The sequence below is a fragment of the Lithobates pipiens genome, unplaced genomic scaffold, assembly GCF_037356315.1.
Source record: "Lithobates pipiens isolate NorthernLeopardFrog02 unplaced genomic scaffold, aLitPip1_a1.2 Scaffold_28, whole genome shotgun sequence".
Lineage (NCBI taxonomy): Eukaryota > Metazoa > Chordata > Amphibia > Anura > Ranidae > Lithobates > Lithobates pipiens.
The window spans coordinates 229,484,075-229,504,274 of NW_027507789.1; the positions used below are offsets into that span (position 1 = coordinate 229,484,075).

Genomic DNA, 20,200 nt, shown 5'->3' on the forward strand with positions numbered 1-20,200 from the left:
TAGTATATGAAAAGTGCATCCGTGCATTTATAAATAAATCAAAAGTGACTATGTGCATAATTCAAGTGAAATTTGCTACATGCAACAAAACACATATATCTAGAAAAACAGTGTAAAATTAGTGTCTAAATAGAATTGCACACAAAAAAAAGAAAAAGAAAATATATTCCAATCAGGAATCAGATACCAGCAAAATAGGTGAATTGCACAGGTAATGGCAACAAAATAAACTAGAATTAGCAGTAAAAAAACAAATATATAAATCAAGGTGACAACAGTGAATCACACTACAGTGTCCCATACATGATCCAATCGTGCAACTCAAATAATCACAATTCAAAAAATGAAAGTGCAATGTGCCGAGCCAACAATCCTCTGGTGATGATCCGTGCCAGTGATGTTAGTGCTAAGTAATTACCTCACCGCTGCAAGGTAAACAGCGAAAAAACAGGGCAACCAGGTGGCAGGGGATGATCAAGGGGATGGCAGATCCCAGTTGAAGTCTTTTGATGACGTAACGCGTAGGAACCCGAAAGTGACGTTTACATCCGAGCAAGGCGCTCGCCGGTCTGCTGTTTTACTGTGTATTGTCCAACTTCCCCTGTGAGTAGATATATATTTTTAATAAATATTATGTGTTTGAAATACTACACCATGGTGGTTTTCTCTGGCTTATCCCCTTGAGCTTGCCTGCCATTTACCACATACAAGGGAAGTCGGAGGAGTCTGGGTTATCTCCAAGAGCTTGCTGTGCAGCCATCCCCTTGATCATCCCCTGCCACCTGGTTGCCCTGTTTTTTCGCTGTTTACCTTGCAGCGGTGAGGTAATTACTTAGCACTAACATCACTGGCACGGATCATCACCAGAGGATTGTTGGCTCGGCACATTGCACTTTAATTTTTTGAATTGTGATTATTTGAGTTGCACGATTGGGTCATGTATGGGACACTGTAGTGTGATTCACTGTTGTCACCTTGATTTATATATTTGTTTTTTTACTGCTAATTCTAGTTTATTTTGTTGCCATTACCTGTGCAATTCACCTATTTTGCTGGTATCTGATTCCTGATTGGAATATATTTTCTTTTTCTTGTGTGCAATTCTATTTAGACACTAATTTTACACTGTTTTTCTAGATATATGTGTTTTGTTGCATGTAGCAAATTTCACTTGAATTATGCACATAGTCACTTTTGATTTATTTATAAATGCACGGATGCACTTTTCATATACTGTTTACAAGCACATTTGCACTTACACTTTGCCAGTATTAAGGCTATTTTTATTCTATTCATTATTTTCTCATATTATCTGGTTGTAAGTTAGCGCAACACACCCCCACTTTGTTTTAAGTTCACAATATTGAGAGCCAACTCATACAGCGATTGCTGCTTCTTTTACTCGCTGCTTCTTTTACTCCCTTCTTCTATTGCCCATAGAGCGCAGAAGCCCCTAGTTATATTTATATACAAGTATATAGATCAGAGCAACATGAGGGGGGAAGAGGGACATTGTTCCAAATCCGGGACAGTCCCGCCAAATCCGGGACAGTCCCGCCAAATCCGGGACAGTCCCGCCAAATCCGGGACAGTTGGGAGCTATCCCCCCCATATGACTTTGTCTTCCCCCTCCCTCGTATCACTCTACCTGAACTCCAGCTACCAGTTCATAGTACATTAAGCAAGGCCGGCTCCTCTCAGTGCTAATATTTGGGCTGTGTGGTGTGGCCCCGGACCCCGGGATAGGTTCCTCTTTATAGTGAGAGGAATGACGGCTGGGTCATGTGATCAGACACCCCCCCCCCCCCCATACACACATTGTATAGAAGCACACAGAGACCACACAGAAGTCAAATCGTTTATTTACACAAATTGTAAACATAACACAATTCATGAATGTCGGAGGGGCGTGTATCATTAACATCCCGCCCACTGTGTGATGTCATTAGTGCAATCATCTATAAAGGGTGGGCAGGAATCATGGGTGCCAAAGAGTACCTGTCCCGTGTACAGGGTGGAGGTGACATCACAAAGCGTGGTGAACCCCTCACCACCCCATTGGCTGCAGAGCTCAGGTGACAGCACCTGACCAATGACACAAGGCGCTTTATCCGCTGGATTTCAGGATAATTCTCTGAGGGTGTCATTTAGTACCCCTCCCCCCCCAGAACACCCCCAATACATCACTTGTAGCGGGTCCCCAGTGTGTCCTTCACAACGCCCCTCCGACACGACACACCACCTTTCCGTAGAAAGAAACACAAGATCTCTGGAATTATCAATGTGGCACAAAGTGTAGAAACTTCCATTTATTTACATATGTACAGTGAAGGATGGCACCATAGGGGGTGGCGGTGTGCAGGCGGAAGGCACAGCGCCAGTGAACCCAACAACATTAATGAGTGCAAGACGTTATCTGTGTAAAATCAGCTATACATTCAGTATTGAAACATACTGGCCGGTTCTATATACAGCCCACAGGAGGAGCGGAGAGGTGTGCAGCGTACCCTCTATCGCCCTCTTCTGGTGACTATTGCAGGTCTGGGTGCAGTGTACCCTCTATCGCCCTCTTGTGGTGACTATTGTAGGTCTGGGTGCAGTGTACCCTCTATCGCCCTCTTGTGGTGACTATTGCAGGTCTGGGTGCAGTGTACCCTCTATCGCCCTCTTGTGGTGACTATTGCAGGTCTGGGTGCAGTGTACCCTCTATCGCCCTCTTCTGGTGAATATTGCAGGTCTGGGTGCAGTGTACCCTCTATCGCCCTCTTCTGGTGACTATTGCAGGTCTGGGTGCAGTGCACCCTCTATCGCCCTCTTCTGGTGACTAGTGCAGGGTTTGTGTGTACTGTGCCCTCTATCGCCCTCTTGTGGGGAATAATGCAGGCCGGTGTGCACTGTGCTCTATATCGCCCTCTTGTGGTGAATATTAGTAGTGCATACAGGGGTGTGCATGTATGACTGTGTATATATGCATTCATTTTATTCTGTTTCAAAACTCTATACTTGTGTGAGAGGCCTCAAACGGAAGCAGCTGTGCTTTCAGGGCTACAAGTTACTTCTCTGATGGTGTCTTCATCATAAGGGACGTCACTTGCCAGGGGCTGAAAAAGATCAGCTGTCACCCGATGCTTCTCCCACAGGGACTAATGTTTGTACAGGTGTATTTCTGTTATTTATAGGGTCACCCTAGCAAGCAGCAATATTTTAGCCTTCGCCGATTATAATGGCTTCTAGGATCTGCTGGGACTTCCTACAATAGAATTAGAGTTGTGTTCCCCAACCCAGCTTCTCACTTCTCCTGCTGCATTTTCCACATGAAATATCCAGCAAGGGAAGCGTTTGCCAGGCAATAAGGAATGAAACTCAGGAGGGGTGGGGTGATTAGGAAGTGGGGAGCCCCCTGCTATTGTGGGCGGAGTAATTCAGGTGAGGAAAGGGATCACACGGCACACGACCCCCGCTCCTCCTTGTAGGGTCAGAGCTGCAATCTGGATTTTGACCTTTTCTGGAAACACGAGAGTGAACAGGTCCCACACAATTCCTCTCAAACAGAATGCGAAGGCCAACAAGAGGTAGAGTCATGTCATGATCAGGCATCTTCCCATCATGCCATGACATCCATCGTCCTAGTCATACAAAGTTCTTCCAGCTTCATCCAAGAGTCATTCATAACATTAATCATCCTAGTCATACCAGGTTCTTCCAAGAGTCAGCCGTGACGTCCATCGTTCCAGTCATACCAGGTTCTTCCAGCTTAGTCCAAGAGTCAGCCATGACATCCATCGTCCTAGTCATACAAAGTTCTTCCAGCTTCATCCAAGAGTCAGCCATGACATCCATCGTTCCAGTCATACCAGGTTCTTCCAGCTTAGTCCAAGAGTCAGCCATGACATCCATCGTTCCAGTCATACAAAGTTCTTCCAGCTTCATCCAAGAGTCAGCCATGACATCCATCGTTCCAGTCATACAAAGTTCTTCCAGCTTCATCCAAGAGTCAGCCATGACATCCATCGTTCCAGTCATACCAGGCTCATCCAGGCATCAGTCATGACGTCCATCATTCCAATCATACCAGGTTCTTCTAGGTTAATCCAGGTGTCAGTCATGGCCTCCATATTTCCAGTCATACCAGGTTTTTCCAGGTTAATCCAGGCATTCTGTAGCAGCATCAAGTCTTAAAGTGTCTTGGAAGGGAACATGGGGGGGGTCAGTGTGGAGGTTGGTCTCCGGAGCGCACTACAAGGACATTGAATCTAGAAGACCTATTCCTAGACAAGGACAGAACAGTCAATGGAGTGTGATGAGTGTCAACGGAATGAACCGGTCACTGTTTGATCTCCAGGATGGAGGGATTGTGGTCCAGGATAGCCAGAATAATCTTGTCCATGTATTGCCGCAAACGCAGGTTGATCTCCTCTTGTTCCTTCAAAGCTTCCATCAGCTGAAAGAAAAAAAAAAATCGGATTAATGAACCTTGCTATTCTTGGTGGCCCAAACGCCCAACATCTGCCTCCTCTATACCAATGCAGGGACAATAACAGAGGATTCTAGGAGGCAGCCCCCTTTACCTGGGGATATGAGCAGGTCACCTGTTACGCCAGGCCAGGAATAACAGAATTCTGTAACTAAACTAGTCCTGTGTACAGGATGAGAGGGGGGCATAGCATAAAATTCTGAGTAACAGTGCCCCCAACAGGCCAGGAATAACAGAATTCTCAAACCAAACTACTCCTGTGTACAGGATGGGAGGGAGTCATAACAAGGAATTCTGGGTAGCAGTAAACCCAGACAGTAAATTTGAGGGGTTCTACAATAGGCACTTATGGATGGCAGCCCCTCCGCCTTACCTAGGATGATGGGGGCCAAGAAAACTAGAGACAGACCCTCACAAGAGATGTAGAGTACCGCAGAACTGAGTGGTGATATAATAAAAATTATAAAGAGGGAAGAAAAGGGGCAAAGCAATAGCCAAACGTCTGCCTCCATCGGCTGTCCGCAGGCGGCCATCTTACCTCGTCCTTTGAGGCAGTGTCGATCTCGGCTGCCAGTGACTGCGCCTTCGTCTGGGTGGAGAAGAGATGCTTGGCTTCATATAGGCTGAGGCTGAGAATCTGCCCGCTGAGGTCATCGTTCTGGTCCCGGAGCTTCTGGTTGTCCTGGGAAAGGAGCACAAGGGTTAGATGCTTGGGATCGTGTCAGAGACCATTTACACGTGGGACTGACATACATGCGATTTTGTAAAGCTCAAACAAACAATCACAGTCTGCTTTTTGACCCCTGTCCCAGCCCATCCCTTCTGCAGAGAAGCCAATTGTCGTTCCATCTCTGTTCCTGGTGTGCCTTCTACAAGAGAAAAGAGCTCTAACCCTAAACCTAACAGTTGCCCTAAACCTAGCCCTTGCCATAACCCTAACCCATGCCCTAACCCTAGCCATAACTCTAACCCTTACCCTAAACCTAACACTTAGGCGGCACAGTGGTGTAGTGGTTGGCACTCTCGCCTAGCAGTAAAAAGGGTCGCTGGTTCGAATCCCAACCACGGCACTACCTGCCTGGAGTTTGCATGTTCTCCCTGTGCCTGCGTGGGTTTCCTCCGGGTACTCCGGTTTCCTCCCACACTCCAAAGACATGCAGGTAGGTTAATTGGCTTCGGTCCAAAATTGGCCCCTAGTATATGAATGGGGACCTTGGATTGTGGGCTTTTTGAGGGTAGGGAGCGATGTGAGTGTGCAATGTACAGGGATAGGGACAATTGTAGACACTCACTCAGGTTGAACTGGATGGACTGGTGTCTTTATTCAACCTTACTAACTATGTAACTTGCCCTAGCCATAACCTTAACCCTGCGACAAGAAAAGGCATTGTGTCACACTTCAAGGTAGAAAATCTTCATTTTCAGTTTGTAGCTCTGCCATTCGGTCTAGCTACTGCACATTGAGTGTTTACAAAGGTCCTGGCTCCTTCTTTAGCCCGGGTAAGGGCTCAAGGTATAACAATACTAGCCTACTTAGACGATCAACTCTTGATAGATCAGTCGGTTGCCCACTTAAACCAAAGTTTGGTCACCACAGTCTTAGGTTGGATTCTCACCCTAGAGAAATCCTCCCTAAAACCTTCAAGGAGATTGCAGTACTTGGGGCTGATCATAGATACAGTTCAGAAGAAGGTGTTTTTGCCCCAGGTAAGGGTCAGTTCCATAAAGGAAAGGATTCAACTGGTCAAAACAAAGAAGAATCCTTCTATTCGGCTTTGCATGAAGTTATTGGGGAAGATGGTGGCTTCTTTCAAGGCCGTTCCTTATGCGCAGTTTCATTCAAGACTCCTGCAAAACAATATCCTGTCAACTTGAAACAAGAAGGTCCAAGCTCTGGACTTCCCAATGCGCTTATCCCCCGAAGTGCGTCAGAACCTCAATTGGTTACCAGTTACCTGGAAAGTGGTAACAACAGATGCCAGCCTTTTGGGCTGGGGAGCAGTCCTGGAAGAAGCATCTGTCCAAGAGAAATGGTCCAAATCAGAGATGACCTTGCCCATCAATATTCTAGAGATTCGGGCCGTACACCTGGCCCTGGAGGCTCAGACTACAGAATTATTCTATCAGGATCTAATCCGACAATGCCACAGTAGTGGCCTATATCAATCACCAAGGGGGTATGAGAAGTAGTGCGGCCCAGAGAGAGGTGAATCATTCTTTCTTTCTCGGGCAGAAAACAACATTCCTTGCTTATAAGCAATTGTCATTCAAGGGATAGAGAATTGGCAAGCGGACTTCTTGAGTCACCAACAATTGTTCCTCTTCAGCCGACATCTGTCAATATGTCAAAAATGGGGAGTCCCAGACATGGATCTATATGCATCCAGGTTCAACAACAAGATCGTCAACTTTGTGTCAAGGACAAAGGAGCCGATGGCATTCAGAACAGATACCTTGTTTTTTTCCATGGGATCAGTTTTCGCTGATCTATGCATTTCCCTCCCGTTCAGCTGCTTCCGCGCCTTATCACAGGATCAAGCAACAAAAGGAGGCGATTCTTGTGGCCCAGGAGATTTTGGTTTGCAGAGATCGTAAAGATGGCGGTAGGGGACCCCATCGCTATGGCCAGACCTTCTCTCGCAAGGTCCGGTATTCCATTGTACCTTACAAATGCTAAATTTAGCGGTTTGGCTATTGAGACCCATATTCTTAAAGATCGTGGGCTGTCAGATTCAGTAGTTTCTACTTTGGTTAATGCTAGGAAGCCGGTCTACAGAGTCATATATTATAGTCTGGAAGGCATGCGTCTCCTGGTGTGAATTCATGGATTGGCACCCCAGGAAATATGTAATAGGTAGGATCCTTGAATTCCTACAGATGGGATTGGAAATTAAGCTGGCCTTGAGTTCTACTAAAGGCCAGATGTTGGCCTTATCTGTGTTTTTTTTTTTCCAACGACCACTTGTTTCACTCTCTCTGGTTCATAACTTTATTCGAGGGGTAACAAGGATTAATCCTCCAGTTGGGTCACCCCTGAACCCTTGGGACTTGAATTTAGTCCTGTTGGCATTACAGAAACAGCCTTTTGAGCCGATACAACATATTCCCTTGGTCCTCGTGACAAGGAAAATTGTCTTGGTTTTTCATATCTTCTGCTAGAAGAGTATCAGAGTTGGCTGCTCTTTCTTGTAAAGAGCCATATTGGTTTATTAATAAGGATGAGGTTGTATTGCCGCCTCATCCTAATTTCCTACCCAAGGTAGTGTCCGGTTTTCATTTGAACCAGGATATTGTTCCGCCTTCATTTTTTTTCCAGAACCTCGTTCTGTGGAAGAAAGGTCACTACATTCTCTTGATGTGGTGAGAGCGGTCAAGGTCTATTTGAAAGTGACCACTCAGATTTGTAAAACAGATGTTTTATTTGTGTTGCCAGACGGTCCTGAAGGAGGACAGGCAGTGTCGAAATCTACCATTTTTAAATGGATTCATCAAGCGATTGTCCAAGCTTATGGTCTAAAGAGGAAAATAACTCCTTTTCATTTAAAAAGCACACTTCTCCAGGGCTGTTAGTGCTTCTTGGGCGGTGCATCACCAAGTCTCCATGGCTCAGATATGTAAGGCCGCAACTTGGTCTTCAGTCCATACATTTACCAGATTCTATCAGGTAGATGTAAAAGGTCATGAGGATATCTCCTTTGGGTGCAGTGTACTGCAGGCTGCAGTATGAGTCCTCTAGTCTCTTGGTGCCCTTATTTTGTTGTGTCTCCCTCCCTTCAGTTGCCATTGCTCTGGGACATCCCACATAGTAAGTACTATTGCTCTGTGTCCCGTGATGTACCATAAGAAAATAGGATTTTTATAACAGCTTACCTGTATTAATAAAAAAAAAAAAACCCACCCTTCTTTTTGGTATACACGTGTATTGCTTTGCTACAAAACGGAGGTACTCCCGGTAGTGGAAGGGGTTATATAGGGAGTGGACTTCGTGTCTTAGGGTGTGCCAGTGTCCATCACCTGAAGGTGGCCTATAACCCACATAGTAACTACTATGGCTCTGTGTCCTGTGATGTACCTCAAAGAAAAGGATTTTACAGGTACGCTGTTATAAAAATCCTATTTTTACTTAAAAATCCCCTTTCTCCAAATCTTGCAGAAGAAAATCACCACCCCCAATCCGCCACATGGGGGGGCTAGCAGCCAAGAAGAAAAAGAAAGAAGAAAAAGAAAGAAGAAGAAAAAGAAGAAAGAAGAAAAAGAAGAAAGAAGGAGAGTGATAATATCGCTAATTTTAAACTTTGTATCAGAAAACTGCAGCTTTTGTTTCTTGTCTTTCTGGATGGATTAATGGCAGACAATTTGAACTGATAGCGCCCCCTCCAGATATAAGAGAATCATTACTAGTTTGAGGCGTTTGATCTCCTGCTCCAGCTCAGATTCGCGGGTTTTGGCGTTGTATTCGTACAGTCCCGACGACGAGCTCCGTCCCCGACCATTCCGCTCGCAGTCCAAGCGGTACACCTGCAGGTGCTCCAGCTCCTTCCGCAGATCTTCAATCAGCTGCAAATGTACAAAGCAAACAGATCATTATCATCATCATCCTAGATAGTAGGCCAATTATTACAGGAAAGTCAGAGGGGAGCGGGTCACAGAACGGACAGCAGCCCCCCAAGCCCCCTGTACTGGGAGCGGGTGGAGGAAATCACAGAATATGATATTTTATGCAGCTTTTAATGGATACTTAGTATAGCGCCTTCTAGGGGCCAATGTATTATGAAGTATTAGGAATTTACAGGAAGAGACCAAAGAATAGAATGAGAAGGGGTCCAAATCCCAATTATAAATCTGCACATTCACACCTCTTGCGTGGCTTCACGTTCCCGCTGGAAGTTCTGCCGGTTTTGCCGTAATTTATCCATCATTTTCTTGTACAGATCCATCTCATCTTTCAGCCGCAGGCTGGTGTCCTCCAGCCTATCAGACATGCGCTGTCTCTCCTGAGGAGCAAAAAGAACAACAACTTTATATGCAGGAATAGATAGAGAGACTCTCATTGGGGGAGATTTACCACAATTGGAGCACTCAGAATCTGGTGCAGCTGTACATGGAAGCCAATCAGCTTCTAACTTCAGCTTCTCCAGTTAACGTTTGACAATAAAACCTGGGGGGCTCCCCTGCCCAGTACCCCCACCCCCCACAGAACTCCCCTTGGGCTCCTCATACCCCTAGTGCTCACCTCATCTATCCTCTCTGTATGAGACTTCAGTCTGGTGATGCTGGTTAGCAACTCTTCATTCTCCTCCTCCAGCTCCTGAACCCTGAAACACGGACAGAAAGTTGGAACTTTTTGGCTCATCTTCGTATAAAGACGGGTCCTCTTCATGGACCAGACAATAAAATAAACCGTGGTAGGGATCGCTGTGTATTATGTGTCTGTATGGAGTAGGGAGTGGTTAAACCATGGTCATCATTCCACTTCCACACCATTATGTAGCTCACATATTGCTTCATTACTGGAGCAACAGGCAAGAGGATTCTGGGATTTCACTGAATTCAGGGTTTGCACTGGGGTGACCCCCGATCCTTGTGGGCTACTTTCTGGGGACACAGTCTCAGTCTGGCCTTTAGTGAGAGAATAGAAGTGTGGAGAGACGTTACCTGGCGTTCAGCAGTTCGATCTCTGTTCCCTTTTCCTTCTGCAACCTGGAATACGTTTCCCTATGTCGCTTCAGCTCCTCATCCAGAACCTGATCCGACCTGGTCTCCTGGTCCTTTAACAGTTCTTCCAGTTCATGTACCCTGCAGACCGCATATTCCATCACAATCAAATCTGTCCACCACCTGCCCCATGCGTCTCGTCTGCCTCCCAGTCCACCGCCTGACCCCATGCGTCTAGTCTGCCTCCCAGTCCACCGCCTGCCCCCATGCGTCTCGTCTGCCTCCCAGTCCACCGCCTGCCCCCATGCGTCTAGTCTGCCTCCCAGTCCACCGCCTGACCCCATGCGTCTAGTCTGCCTCCCAGTCCACCGCCTGCCACCATGCGTCTCGTCTGCCTCCCAGTCCACCGCCTGCCCCCATGCGTCTAGTCTGCCTCCCAGTCCACCGCCTGACCCCATGCGTCTAGTCTGCCTCCCAGTCCACCGCCTGCCACCATGCGTCTCGTCTGCCTCCCAGTCCACCGCCTGCCCCCATGCGTCTAGTCTGCCTCCCAGTCCACCGCCTGCCACCATGCGTCTCGTCTGCCTCCCAGTCCACCGCCTGCCCCCATGCGTCTAGTCTGCCTCCCAGTCCACCGCCTGCCACCATGCGTCTCGTCTGCCTCCCAGTCCACCGCCTGCCCCCATGCGTCTAGTCTGCCTCCCAGTCCACCGCCTGACCCCATGCGTCTAGTCTGCCTCCCAGTCCACCGCCTGCCACCATGCGTCTCGTCTGCCTCCCAGTCCACCGCCTGCCCCCATGCGTCTAGTCTGCCTCCCAGTCCACCGCCTGCCACCATGCGTCTCGTCTGCCTCCCAGTCCACCGCCTGCCCCCATGCGTCTAGTCTGCCTCCCAGTCCACCGCCTGCCACCATGCGTCTCGTCTGCCTCCCAGTCCACCGCCTGCCCCCATGCGTCTAGTCTGCCTCCCAGTCCACCGCCTGCCCCCATGCGTCTCGTCTGCCTCCCAGTCCACCGCCTGACCCCATGCGTCTCGTCTGCCTCCCAGTCCACCGCCTGACCCCATGCGTCTCGTCTGCCTCCCAGTCCACCGCCTGACCCCATGCGTCTCGTCTGCCTCCCAGTCCACCGCCTGACCCCATGCGTCTCGTCTGCCTCCCAGTCCACCGCCTGACCCCATGCGTCTAGTCTGCCTCCCAGTCCACCGCCTGACCCCATGCGTCTCGTCTGCCTCCCAGTCCACCGCCTGACCCCATGCGTCTCGTCTGCCTCCCAGTCCACCGCCTGCCCCCATGCGTCTAGTCTGCCTCCCAGTCCACCGCCTGCCCCCATGCGTCTAGTCTGCCTCCCAGTCCACCGCCTGCCCCCATGCGTCTAGTCTGCCTCCCAGTCCACCGCCTGACCCCATGCGTCTCGTCTGCCTCCCAGTCTGCCAACCAGTCCACCGCCTGCCCCCATGCGTCTCGTCTGCCTCCCAGTCCACCGCCTGCCCCCATGCGTCTCGTCTGCCTCCCAGTCCACCGCCTGCCCCCATGCGTCTCGTCTGCCTCCCAGTCCACCGCCTGCCCCCATGCGTCTCGTCTGCCTCCCAGTCCACCGCCTGCCCCCATGCGTCTAGTCTGCCTCCCAGTCCACCGCCTGCCCCCATGCGTCTAGTCTGCCTCCCAGTCCACCGCCTGCCCCCATGCGTCTAGTCTGCCTCCCAGTCCACCGCCTGACCCCATGCGTCTCGTCTGCCTCCCAGTCTGCCAACCAGTCCACCGCCTGCCCCCATGCGTCTCGTCTGCCTCCCAGTCCACCGCCTGCCCCCATGCGTCTCGTCTGCCTCCCAGTCCACCGCCTGCCCCCATGCGTCTCGTCTGCCTCCCAGTCCACCGCCTGCCCCCATGCGTCTCGTCTGCCTCCCAGTCCACCGCCTGACCCCCATGCGTCTCGTCTGCCTCCCAGTCCACCGCCTGACCCCATGCGTCTCGTCTGCCTCCCAGTCCACCGCCTGACCCCATGCGTCTCGTCTGCCTCCCAGTCCACCGCCTGACCCCATGCGTCTCGTCTGCCTCCCAGTCCACCGCCTGACCCCATGCGTCTCGTCTGCCTCCCAGTCCACCGCCTGACCCCATGCGTCTCGTCTGCCTCCCAGTCCACCGCCTGACCCCATGCGTCTCGTCTGCCTCCCAGTCCACCGCCTGACCCCATGCGTCTCGTCTGCCTCCCAGTCCACCGCCTGACCCCATGCGTCTAGTCTGCCTCCCAGTCCACCGCCTGACCCCATGCGTCTAGTCTGCCTCCCAGTCCACCGCCTGCCCCCATGCGTCTAGTCTGCCTCCCAGTCCACCGCCTGCCCCCATGCGTCTCGTCTGCCTCCCAGTCCACCGCCTGACCCCATGCGTCTAGTCTGCCTCCCAGTCCACCGCCTGCCCCCATGCGTCTCCTCTGCCTCCCAGTCCACCGCCTGCCCCCATGCGTCTCCTCTGCCTCCCAGTCCACCGCCTGCCTCCCTGCGTCTCCTCTGCCTCCCTGCCCACTGCACCTCCCCCCTGTGTCTCCTCTGCCTTCCTGCCCACCGCCTGCTCCCTGCATCTCCTCTGCCCACTGCACCTCCTCTGCCTCCCTGCCCACTGCACCTCCTCTGCCTCCCTGCCCACTGCACCTCCTCTGCCTCCCTGCCCACTGCACCTCCTCTGCCTCCCTGCCCACTGCACCTCCTCTGCCTCCCTGCCCACTGCACCTCCTCTGCCTCCCTGCCCACTGCACCTCCTCTGCCTCCCTGCCCACTGCACCTCCTCTGCCTCCCTGCCCACTGCACCTCCTCTGCCTCCCTGCCCACTGCACCTCCTCTGCCTCCCTGCCCACTGCACCTCCTCTGCCTCCCTGCCCACCGCCTGCCCCCTGTGTCTCAATGGCCTGTTCCATTTGATTTGCCTCCCCATCTGTCTGACAATTTCCCCTCTATTGTATCTGCCTGTCCACCATCCGGGCCCCCACCCCTCTCTCTCTCTCTCCTGCTTGTCTCCCTCATCTCATCTGCCTCCGCCTGTTCTCTCTCTCAGGTGTCTGTCTGTCCCCTTTGTCCCGTCTGCCTATCACTTCCTTATGTCACCTCAGTCTATCATCTGTCACTCTTCTCTGCCTGTCAAGTCTTTCTATGGCTCACCTGTGCACCAGCTGGGTGTTCTCATGCTTTAATTTGGACTTGACATCTCCGTTTGTCTGGTTGTCGTTCTCCAGCTCTGTCACCTTCTTCTCCAGGTAACTGACCTGTGACAGGGACAGACATTTTTAAATTACCTCTGTCATTTCTGCAGCTCAAGCAATCAGCCAGCAGGGGGCAGCATTGGCTTGAAATAATTTCTAACCACAAGATGCTCGTGGACTACAACAGTGTCACCCCTGCTTCCGCCACTAGGGGTCATCACACACCTCTGCTATACCCAGTTTTATGCTAACTTGTTGCCTAACATGGAGCCATTCTCATCCACCGTCTCCAGAACATGCAGCTTCCATATCAATAGAGCAATACGATCAAACTGGGATCACACGCGGGCACAGGGGAGATGGGCGCAGCAGTTCTGAAGTTGGTGAAGATTCACCACGGTGAATGTTAGGAAAGCGTGCCCCATTCATTTCTGCACACAAGACGGAGAGTGGAGGTGAGGTCGCCCTAATTCTGGAGACAGAAGTCATCAGGAGAATTAAAAGTTTGACCGCAATGTGGAGATTTGACTTAAGATGGTTTATGGAAATCCAGGAGACAAAGTGTGCCGGGAACTCTGCGATTAATCCATCGCGTCCTCAGCTGACGGTAAATGTGCGAAAATCAGCTGAGGCCACAAGATGAGCTTGTAACAGCATTATACAGGGAGATGGAACAGACCAATGTGGAGGGATCCTGTGTGGTAGCAGGAGAGGATGACGCCACAGCGCCGGGGTGGAGAGATCCTGTGTGGTAGCAGGGGGGGGGGGGGGGTGGTATAACAGCGCCAGGGTGAAGGATCCTGTGTAGTAGCAGGGGGTGGGGTGGTATCACAATGCCAGGTCGAAGGATCCTGTGTGGTAGCAGGAGAGGATGGTGTCACAGCGCCGGGGTGGAGGGATCCTGTGTGGTAGTGGGAGAGGATGGTGTCACAGCGCCAGGGCGGAGGGATCCTGTGTGGTAGCAGGAAAGGATGACGTCACAGCGCCAGGGTGGAGGGATCCTGTGTGGTGGCAGGAAAGGATAACGTCACAGCGCCTGGGTGGAGGGATCCTGTGTGATAGCAGGAGAGGATGACGTCACAGCGCCAGGATGGAGGGATCCTGTATGGTAGCAGGAAAGGATGACGTCACAGCGCCTGGGTGGAGGGATCCTGTGTGGTAGCAGGGGAGGATGAGGTCACAGCGCCAGGGTGGAGGGATCCTGTGTGGTAGCAGTAGAGGATGACGTCACAGCGCCGGGGTGGAGGGATCCTGTGTGGTAGCAGGAGAGGATGATGTCACAGTGCCAGGGCGGAAAGAGATCCTGTGTGGTAGCAGGAGAGGATGATGTCACAGTGCCAGGGCGGAAAGAGATCCTGTGTGGTAGTAGGAGAGGGTGGTGCCACACTGCCAGGGTGGAAGGATCCTGTGTGGTAGTAGGAGAGGGTGGTGCCACACCGCCAGGGTAAAATTATCCTATGTCATAGTGGAAGAAGCACCCGGCTACCATATTTAGTGATGGACAGAACTTATTTCAGTGCACACTGTGTAGGAAATATGGAAATTCAGAGAAGCCAATCTGATATCCTTGCCAGAAAATGAAGGAATTGCTGGTAATTATTCCTCAAATGCTAGAAGAGAATAATTCTCAGCATTTTCAGCACACGCACACCTACCTTCTCTGTGATGTCATTGTCACAGGAGTCAATGCTGTCCCGGAAGAGGTCCTCTGTGCTGCCATTACTACTACTCAGGTTACTGTTGTGGAAGAGCTGCCTGCAAAAGAAAAAAGTCACATGACCTGTGAGCAAACCCTCTTCTCTCCCGAGTCCATACACTGGCAGTACCCCAAATCTCCAATTTACCCCCTACAGAGGTGGGACTTACCTCCCAAATGCTGTGCTGGTGATCTTTCTGTTTGGGCTGCAAGTGAAAAAAAAAAATAAGAACATATTAATACCTACAGAATGAACATTAACTGACCCCAATCACACCACCCACCCCGTCCTCCGACCATCACTGCGTGTACCCAGGCCTGACCCCAATCACACCACCCACCCCGTCCTCCGACCATCACTGCGTGTACCCAGGCCTGACCCCAATCACACCACCCATCCCGTCCTCCGGCCATCACTGCGTGTACCCAGGCCTGACCCCAATCACACCACCCACCCCGTTCTCCGGCCATCACTGCGTGTACCCAGGCCTGACCCCAATCACACCACCCACCCCGTTCTCCGACCATCACTGCGTGTACCCAGGCCTGACCCCAATCACACCACCCATCCCGTCCTCCGGCCATCACTGCGTGTACCCAGGCCTGACCCCAATCACACCACCCATCCCGTCCTCCGGCCATCACTGCGTGTACCCAGGCCTGACCCCAATCACACCACCCACCCCGTTCTCCGGCCATCACTGCGTGTACCCAGGCCTGACCCCAATCACACCACCCACCCCGTTCTCCGACCATCACTGCGTGTACCCAGGCCTGACCCCAATCACACCACCCATCCCGTCCTCCGGCCATCACTGCGTGTACCCAGGCCTGACCCCAATCACACCACCCACCCCGTTCTCCGGCCATCACTGCGTGTACCCAGGCCTGACCCCAATCACACCACCCACCCCGTTCTCCGGCCATCACTGCGTGTACCCAGGCCTGACCCCAATCACACCACCCACCCCGTTCTCCGGCCATCACTGCGTGTACCCAGGCCTGACCCCAATCACACCACCCACCCCGTCCTCAGACCATCACTGCGTGTACCCAGGCCTGACCCCAATCACACCACCCACCCCGTTCTCCGGCCATCACTGCGTGTACCCAGGCCTGACCCCAATCACACCACCCACCCCGTCCTCCGACCATCACTGCGTGTACCCAGGCCTGACCCCAATCACACCACCCACCCCGTCCTCCGACCATCACTGCGTGTACCCAGGCCTGACCCCAATCACACCACCCACCCCGTCCTCCGACCATCACTGCGTGTACCCAGGCCTGACCCCAATCACACCACCCACCCCGTCCTCCGGCCATCACTGCGTGTACCCAGGCCTGACCCCAATCACACCACCCACCCCGTCCTCCGGCCATCACTGCGTGTACCCAGGCCTGACCCCAATCACACCACCCACCCCGTTCTCCGGCCATCACTGCGTGTACCCAGGCCTGACCCCAATCACACCACCCACCCCGTCCTCAGACCATCACTGCGTGTACCCAGGCCTGACCCCAATCACACCACCCACCCCGTCCTCAGACCATCACTGCGTGTACCCAGGCCTGACCCCAATCACACCACCCACCCCGTCCTCCGACCATCACTGCGTGTACCCAGGCCTGACCCCAATCACACCACCCACCCCGTCCTCCGGCCATCACTGCGTGTACCCAGGCCTGACCCCAATCACACCACCCACCCCGTTCTCCGGCCATCACTGCGTGTACCCAGGCCTGACCCCAATCACACCACCCACCCCGTCCTCCGGCCATCACTGCGTGTACCCAGGCCTGACCCCAATCACACCACCCACCCCGTCCTCCGGCCATCACTGCGTGTACCCAGGCCTGACCCCAATCACACCACCCACCCCGTCCTCAGACCATCACTGCGTGTACCCAGGCCTGACCCCAATCACACCACCCACCCCGTTCTCCGGCCATCACTGCGTGTACCCAGGCCTGACCCCAATCACACCACCCACCCCGTCCTCCGACCATCACTGCGTGTACCCAGGCCTGACCCCAATCACACCACCCATCCCGTCCTCCGGCCATCACTGCGTGTACCCAGGCCTGACCCCAATCACACCACCCACCCCGTTCTCCGGCCATCACTGCGTGTACCCAGGCCTGACCCCAATCACACCACCCACCCCGTCCTCCGACCATCACTGCGTGTACCCAGGCCTGACCCCAATCACACCACCCACCCCGTCCTCCGACCATCACTGCGTGTACCCAGGCCTGACCCCAATCACACCACCCACCCCGTCCTCTGGCCATCACTGCGTGTACCCAGGCCTGACCCCAATCACACCACCCACCCCGTCCTCAGACCATCACTGCGTGTACCCAGGCCTGACCCCAATCACACCACCCACCCCGTCCTCAGACCATCACTGCGTGTACCCAGGCCTGACCCCAATCACACCACCCACCCCGTCCTCCGACCATCACTGCATGTACCCAGGCCTGACCCCAATCACACCACCCACCCCGTCCTCCGGCCATCACTGTGTGTAGAAAGGCCTGACTCCAATATCCTGTACACCCATGCCTTTCTAGGCCTCAGATCATCTTTCTATTTACCCAGCTCTGACTCCAACCATCTGAGCATGGCCTCGTCATACTATGAACTTGGGCTTGATCCCATTGCTCAATCCTCTGATCTAACCCCATCATTTTGTTCACAGACCTGACCCCATTACTCCATCCACCTGGGCCTGACCCCCATCATAATGACCACCTGGGCCTGAATCTTTTGCCTGGATCACCTGTGTACAACCTCATCACACTTTCCATCTGGGCCTGACCCCATTGCTCCATCCACCCCCATTATGCTCAGTCAAACTTTGTGTACCCTGGCTTGCAACTATGTACAGTAATCTCCATTCACCATAGAGCAGCATTGTGTTCTACTGGAACTCCACATGCACAGCCTGAACTCTATCAGTGCTAAAAAGGTACCAATTTGCGGAGTCCATTGTTAGGTCTTCAGAATATCATTGGTGTTTAATTAGGGAAGGTCATGTGGTCACAATGTAATCTGGCCTTCCTCCATGTGTATTGTATAGATGTGTTCGTATACAATGTCTCCATGATATAATGGCACCATTGTGATCAGTGTTTACTGTCTGGGCTCCGTCTCCCATGCTGTTCATCTCACACATCCTTCCATTATTCCTCTGTCCTGGAACCCATCCCTCCCCACAATCAGGGTAAGAAAGATTTAATCAGATCAGACTGATGGGAAGAGTCACCTGTTGGCTTTGAGGTTCTTCAGGCGGGCCTCCAGGTCGTTCAGCAGGGTGATCTTCTTGCAGCACTGCGTACAATACATGTCCAGTAACTCGCTGTTGTACATGTGCCTCATTTTACGAGGAGTCTGTCCGGCACTGCGAGGGGGAAGAATCTGCGTCAGTGTACAGGAAATCTATTATATCAGACAGGCATGGGGTGCAAATCGTCATCAATAGTTGTGGAAAACGTGCCGGGTGTTACATTTTCACCCTTCTGTTTACTAAAGTGACAGATGTGAAGTGAAATGAGACATTTGCATCTCTTTGTGATGGTGATCAGAGACTCCCAGCTCTGTACAGTTCCTGTGTAATGCAAACCCAGCTAAACACTGACTGATAGTAGAGGGAGCTAGAGGGAGGTGCCGCTGCACGCCGACTGGGGAGCTAGAGGGAGGTGCCGCTGCACGCCAACTGGGGCGCTAGAGGGAGGTGGAGATGTAGCTACACGCCGACTGGGGCGCTAGAGGGAGGTGGAGATGTAGCTACACGCCGACTAGGGTGCTAGAGGGAGGTGGAGATGCAGCTACACGCCGACTAGGGTGCTAGAGGGAGGCGCTGCTACACGCCGACTAGGTGCTAGAGGGAGGCGCTGCTACACGCCGACTAGGGTGCTAGAGGGAGATGCCGCTACATGCCGACTCAATCAGATGGCTTTAGTTGTAATAAGCAGTGTCTCTCCATGGACACAAAGTTATAGCATGTTTTGTGCACACAGGTGGTGGGGGGGGATCATTCCTGTTCAACCGATCCTCCCACCTAGGACTGTGGGCACCATAAGACTGGCCATAGGCAGGAACAAAAGCATGGAAAGACCTGTGGTGGAGATCAGAGACTGAGGCCATGTGGAGAATGTATATCATTGTAAATATAGAGGCCCTGTAAACAAAGCACCAATGTGTCACTAGCTCTCCAGAACCTTACGAAGGGCAGCCTGGAGCCCCGAGCAGGTGTTGGTGTGATCATAGTCCCAATAGCGGTTAGAGAGATTTTAGCCTGGTATTTGGCATTTATCAAGAAGCCAATTAATCATTTCTTTGCTCACCTGGAGGGGACGGAGGAGCCCAGGTCAGAGAAGGCATTGGTTCGACTTTCATCATCAGGGCACGGGCTGCTGGGGGCGTAATCCACATCATCTCCTTCCCCATAGTCCTCAAACTGCTCCTCACCACTGATGACAGAGGCTGTGGAATGGCTGGAGAACTCCGACAAGGCCGAAGGGTTGAGAAGGTTCCTGAGGGGGATAGAAAATTGTGAGAGTCAGGAGACAACAGGAACACCAATGAAGAGAGAGAAGCCCAAATCGCAGCTCTTCTCCTCTCCATTCAGGATCTAGTCTGGATCTCCTCATCCAGAGCCATGTATTCCCACTTACCGCTCTTCGGGTAAGTAGAGCCCATGAACATCCTCTGCCTTCCCATCGCTGCGGCATTCATCAGAAACCTCCGAGCTCGGTGTGCTCTCGATGGCGCTGTCCAAGTCCGATTCATGGTGGACATCTTGATGGGCCGGCGTTAAAGTCTCCTCATCAGGGAAGAGCTCCGAGTCGCTGAAGGTCGCCTCTGCCTCCACGTACATCCCATGGGTGACGGGGCTGTTCTGCTGGAGAAAGATTACAAGTCACCATAAACAAGTCGGTGAGATCACAGGTCTGCCATAAAAAGGTTTATAGGATCTGGCCTGCACACACCTAGACTGGAGTCTTACAGATAAGCTCTATGGAGGACGTCATCCAATGACAGCACAGCGTCATGTGACCCCTTATCCCCAAACATGAGTATCGATCGTTTTCAGCCTACACAATCTCATTGGATGACGACATTTTATAACCGACAGGATAGCATTGTGAAACCTTGCAGACAATTATTTACACAT

The 20,200-nt window shown here is 52.2% G+C and overlaps 1 protein-coding gene across 4 annotated transcripts in view; it reads right to left on the minus strand.

The window, feature by feature from the left end:
* Positions 1-1,844: 1,844 nt before the first annotated feature.
* Positions 1,845-20,200, minus strand: part of RAB11FIP4 (RAB11 family interacting protein 4) — a 106,459-nt gene continuing 88,103 nt past the window's right edge. For 2 of the 4 annotated variants that reach the window (XM_077460683.1, XM_077460685.1), the window contains 12 exons: positions 19,701-19,924; positions 19,371-19,559; positions 18,290-18,424; positions 15,188-15,223; positions 14,977-15,076; positions 13,281-13,384; positions 10,130-10,270; positions 9,708-9,789; positions 9,331-9,468; positions 8,873-9,031; positions 5,013-5,156; positions 1,845-4,441 (listed from right to left, as the gene is read on the minus strand). In XM_077460683.1, coding sequence (XP_077316809.1) covers positions 4,325-4,441; positions 5,013-5,156; positions 8,873-9,031; positions 9,331-9,468; positions 9,708-9,789; positions 10,130-10,270; positions 13,281-13,384; positions 14,977-15,076; positions 15,188-15,223; positions 18,290-18,424; positions 19,371-19,559; positions 19,701-19,924 — 1,569 coding nt within the window. In that variant the 3' untranslated portion in view covers positions 1,845-4,324. Of the gene's footprint in view, positions 4,442-5,012; positions 5,157-8,872; positions 9,032-9,330; positions 9,469-9,707; positions 9,790-10,129; positions 10,271-13,280; positions 13,385-14,976; positions 15,077-15,187; positions 15,224-18,289; positions 18,425-19,370; positions 19,560-19,700; positions 19,928-20,200 lie in introns of all 4 variants that reach the window. The other 2 variants (XM_077460682.1, XM_077460684.1) reach the window with 1 other exon arrangement.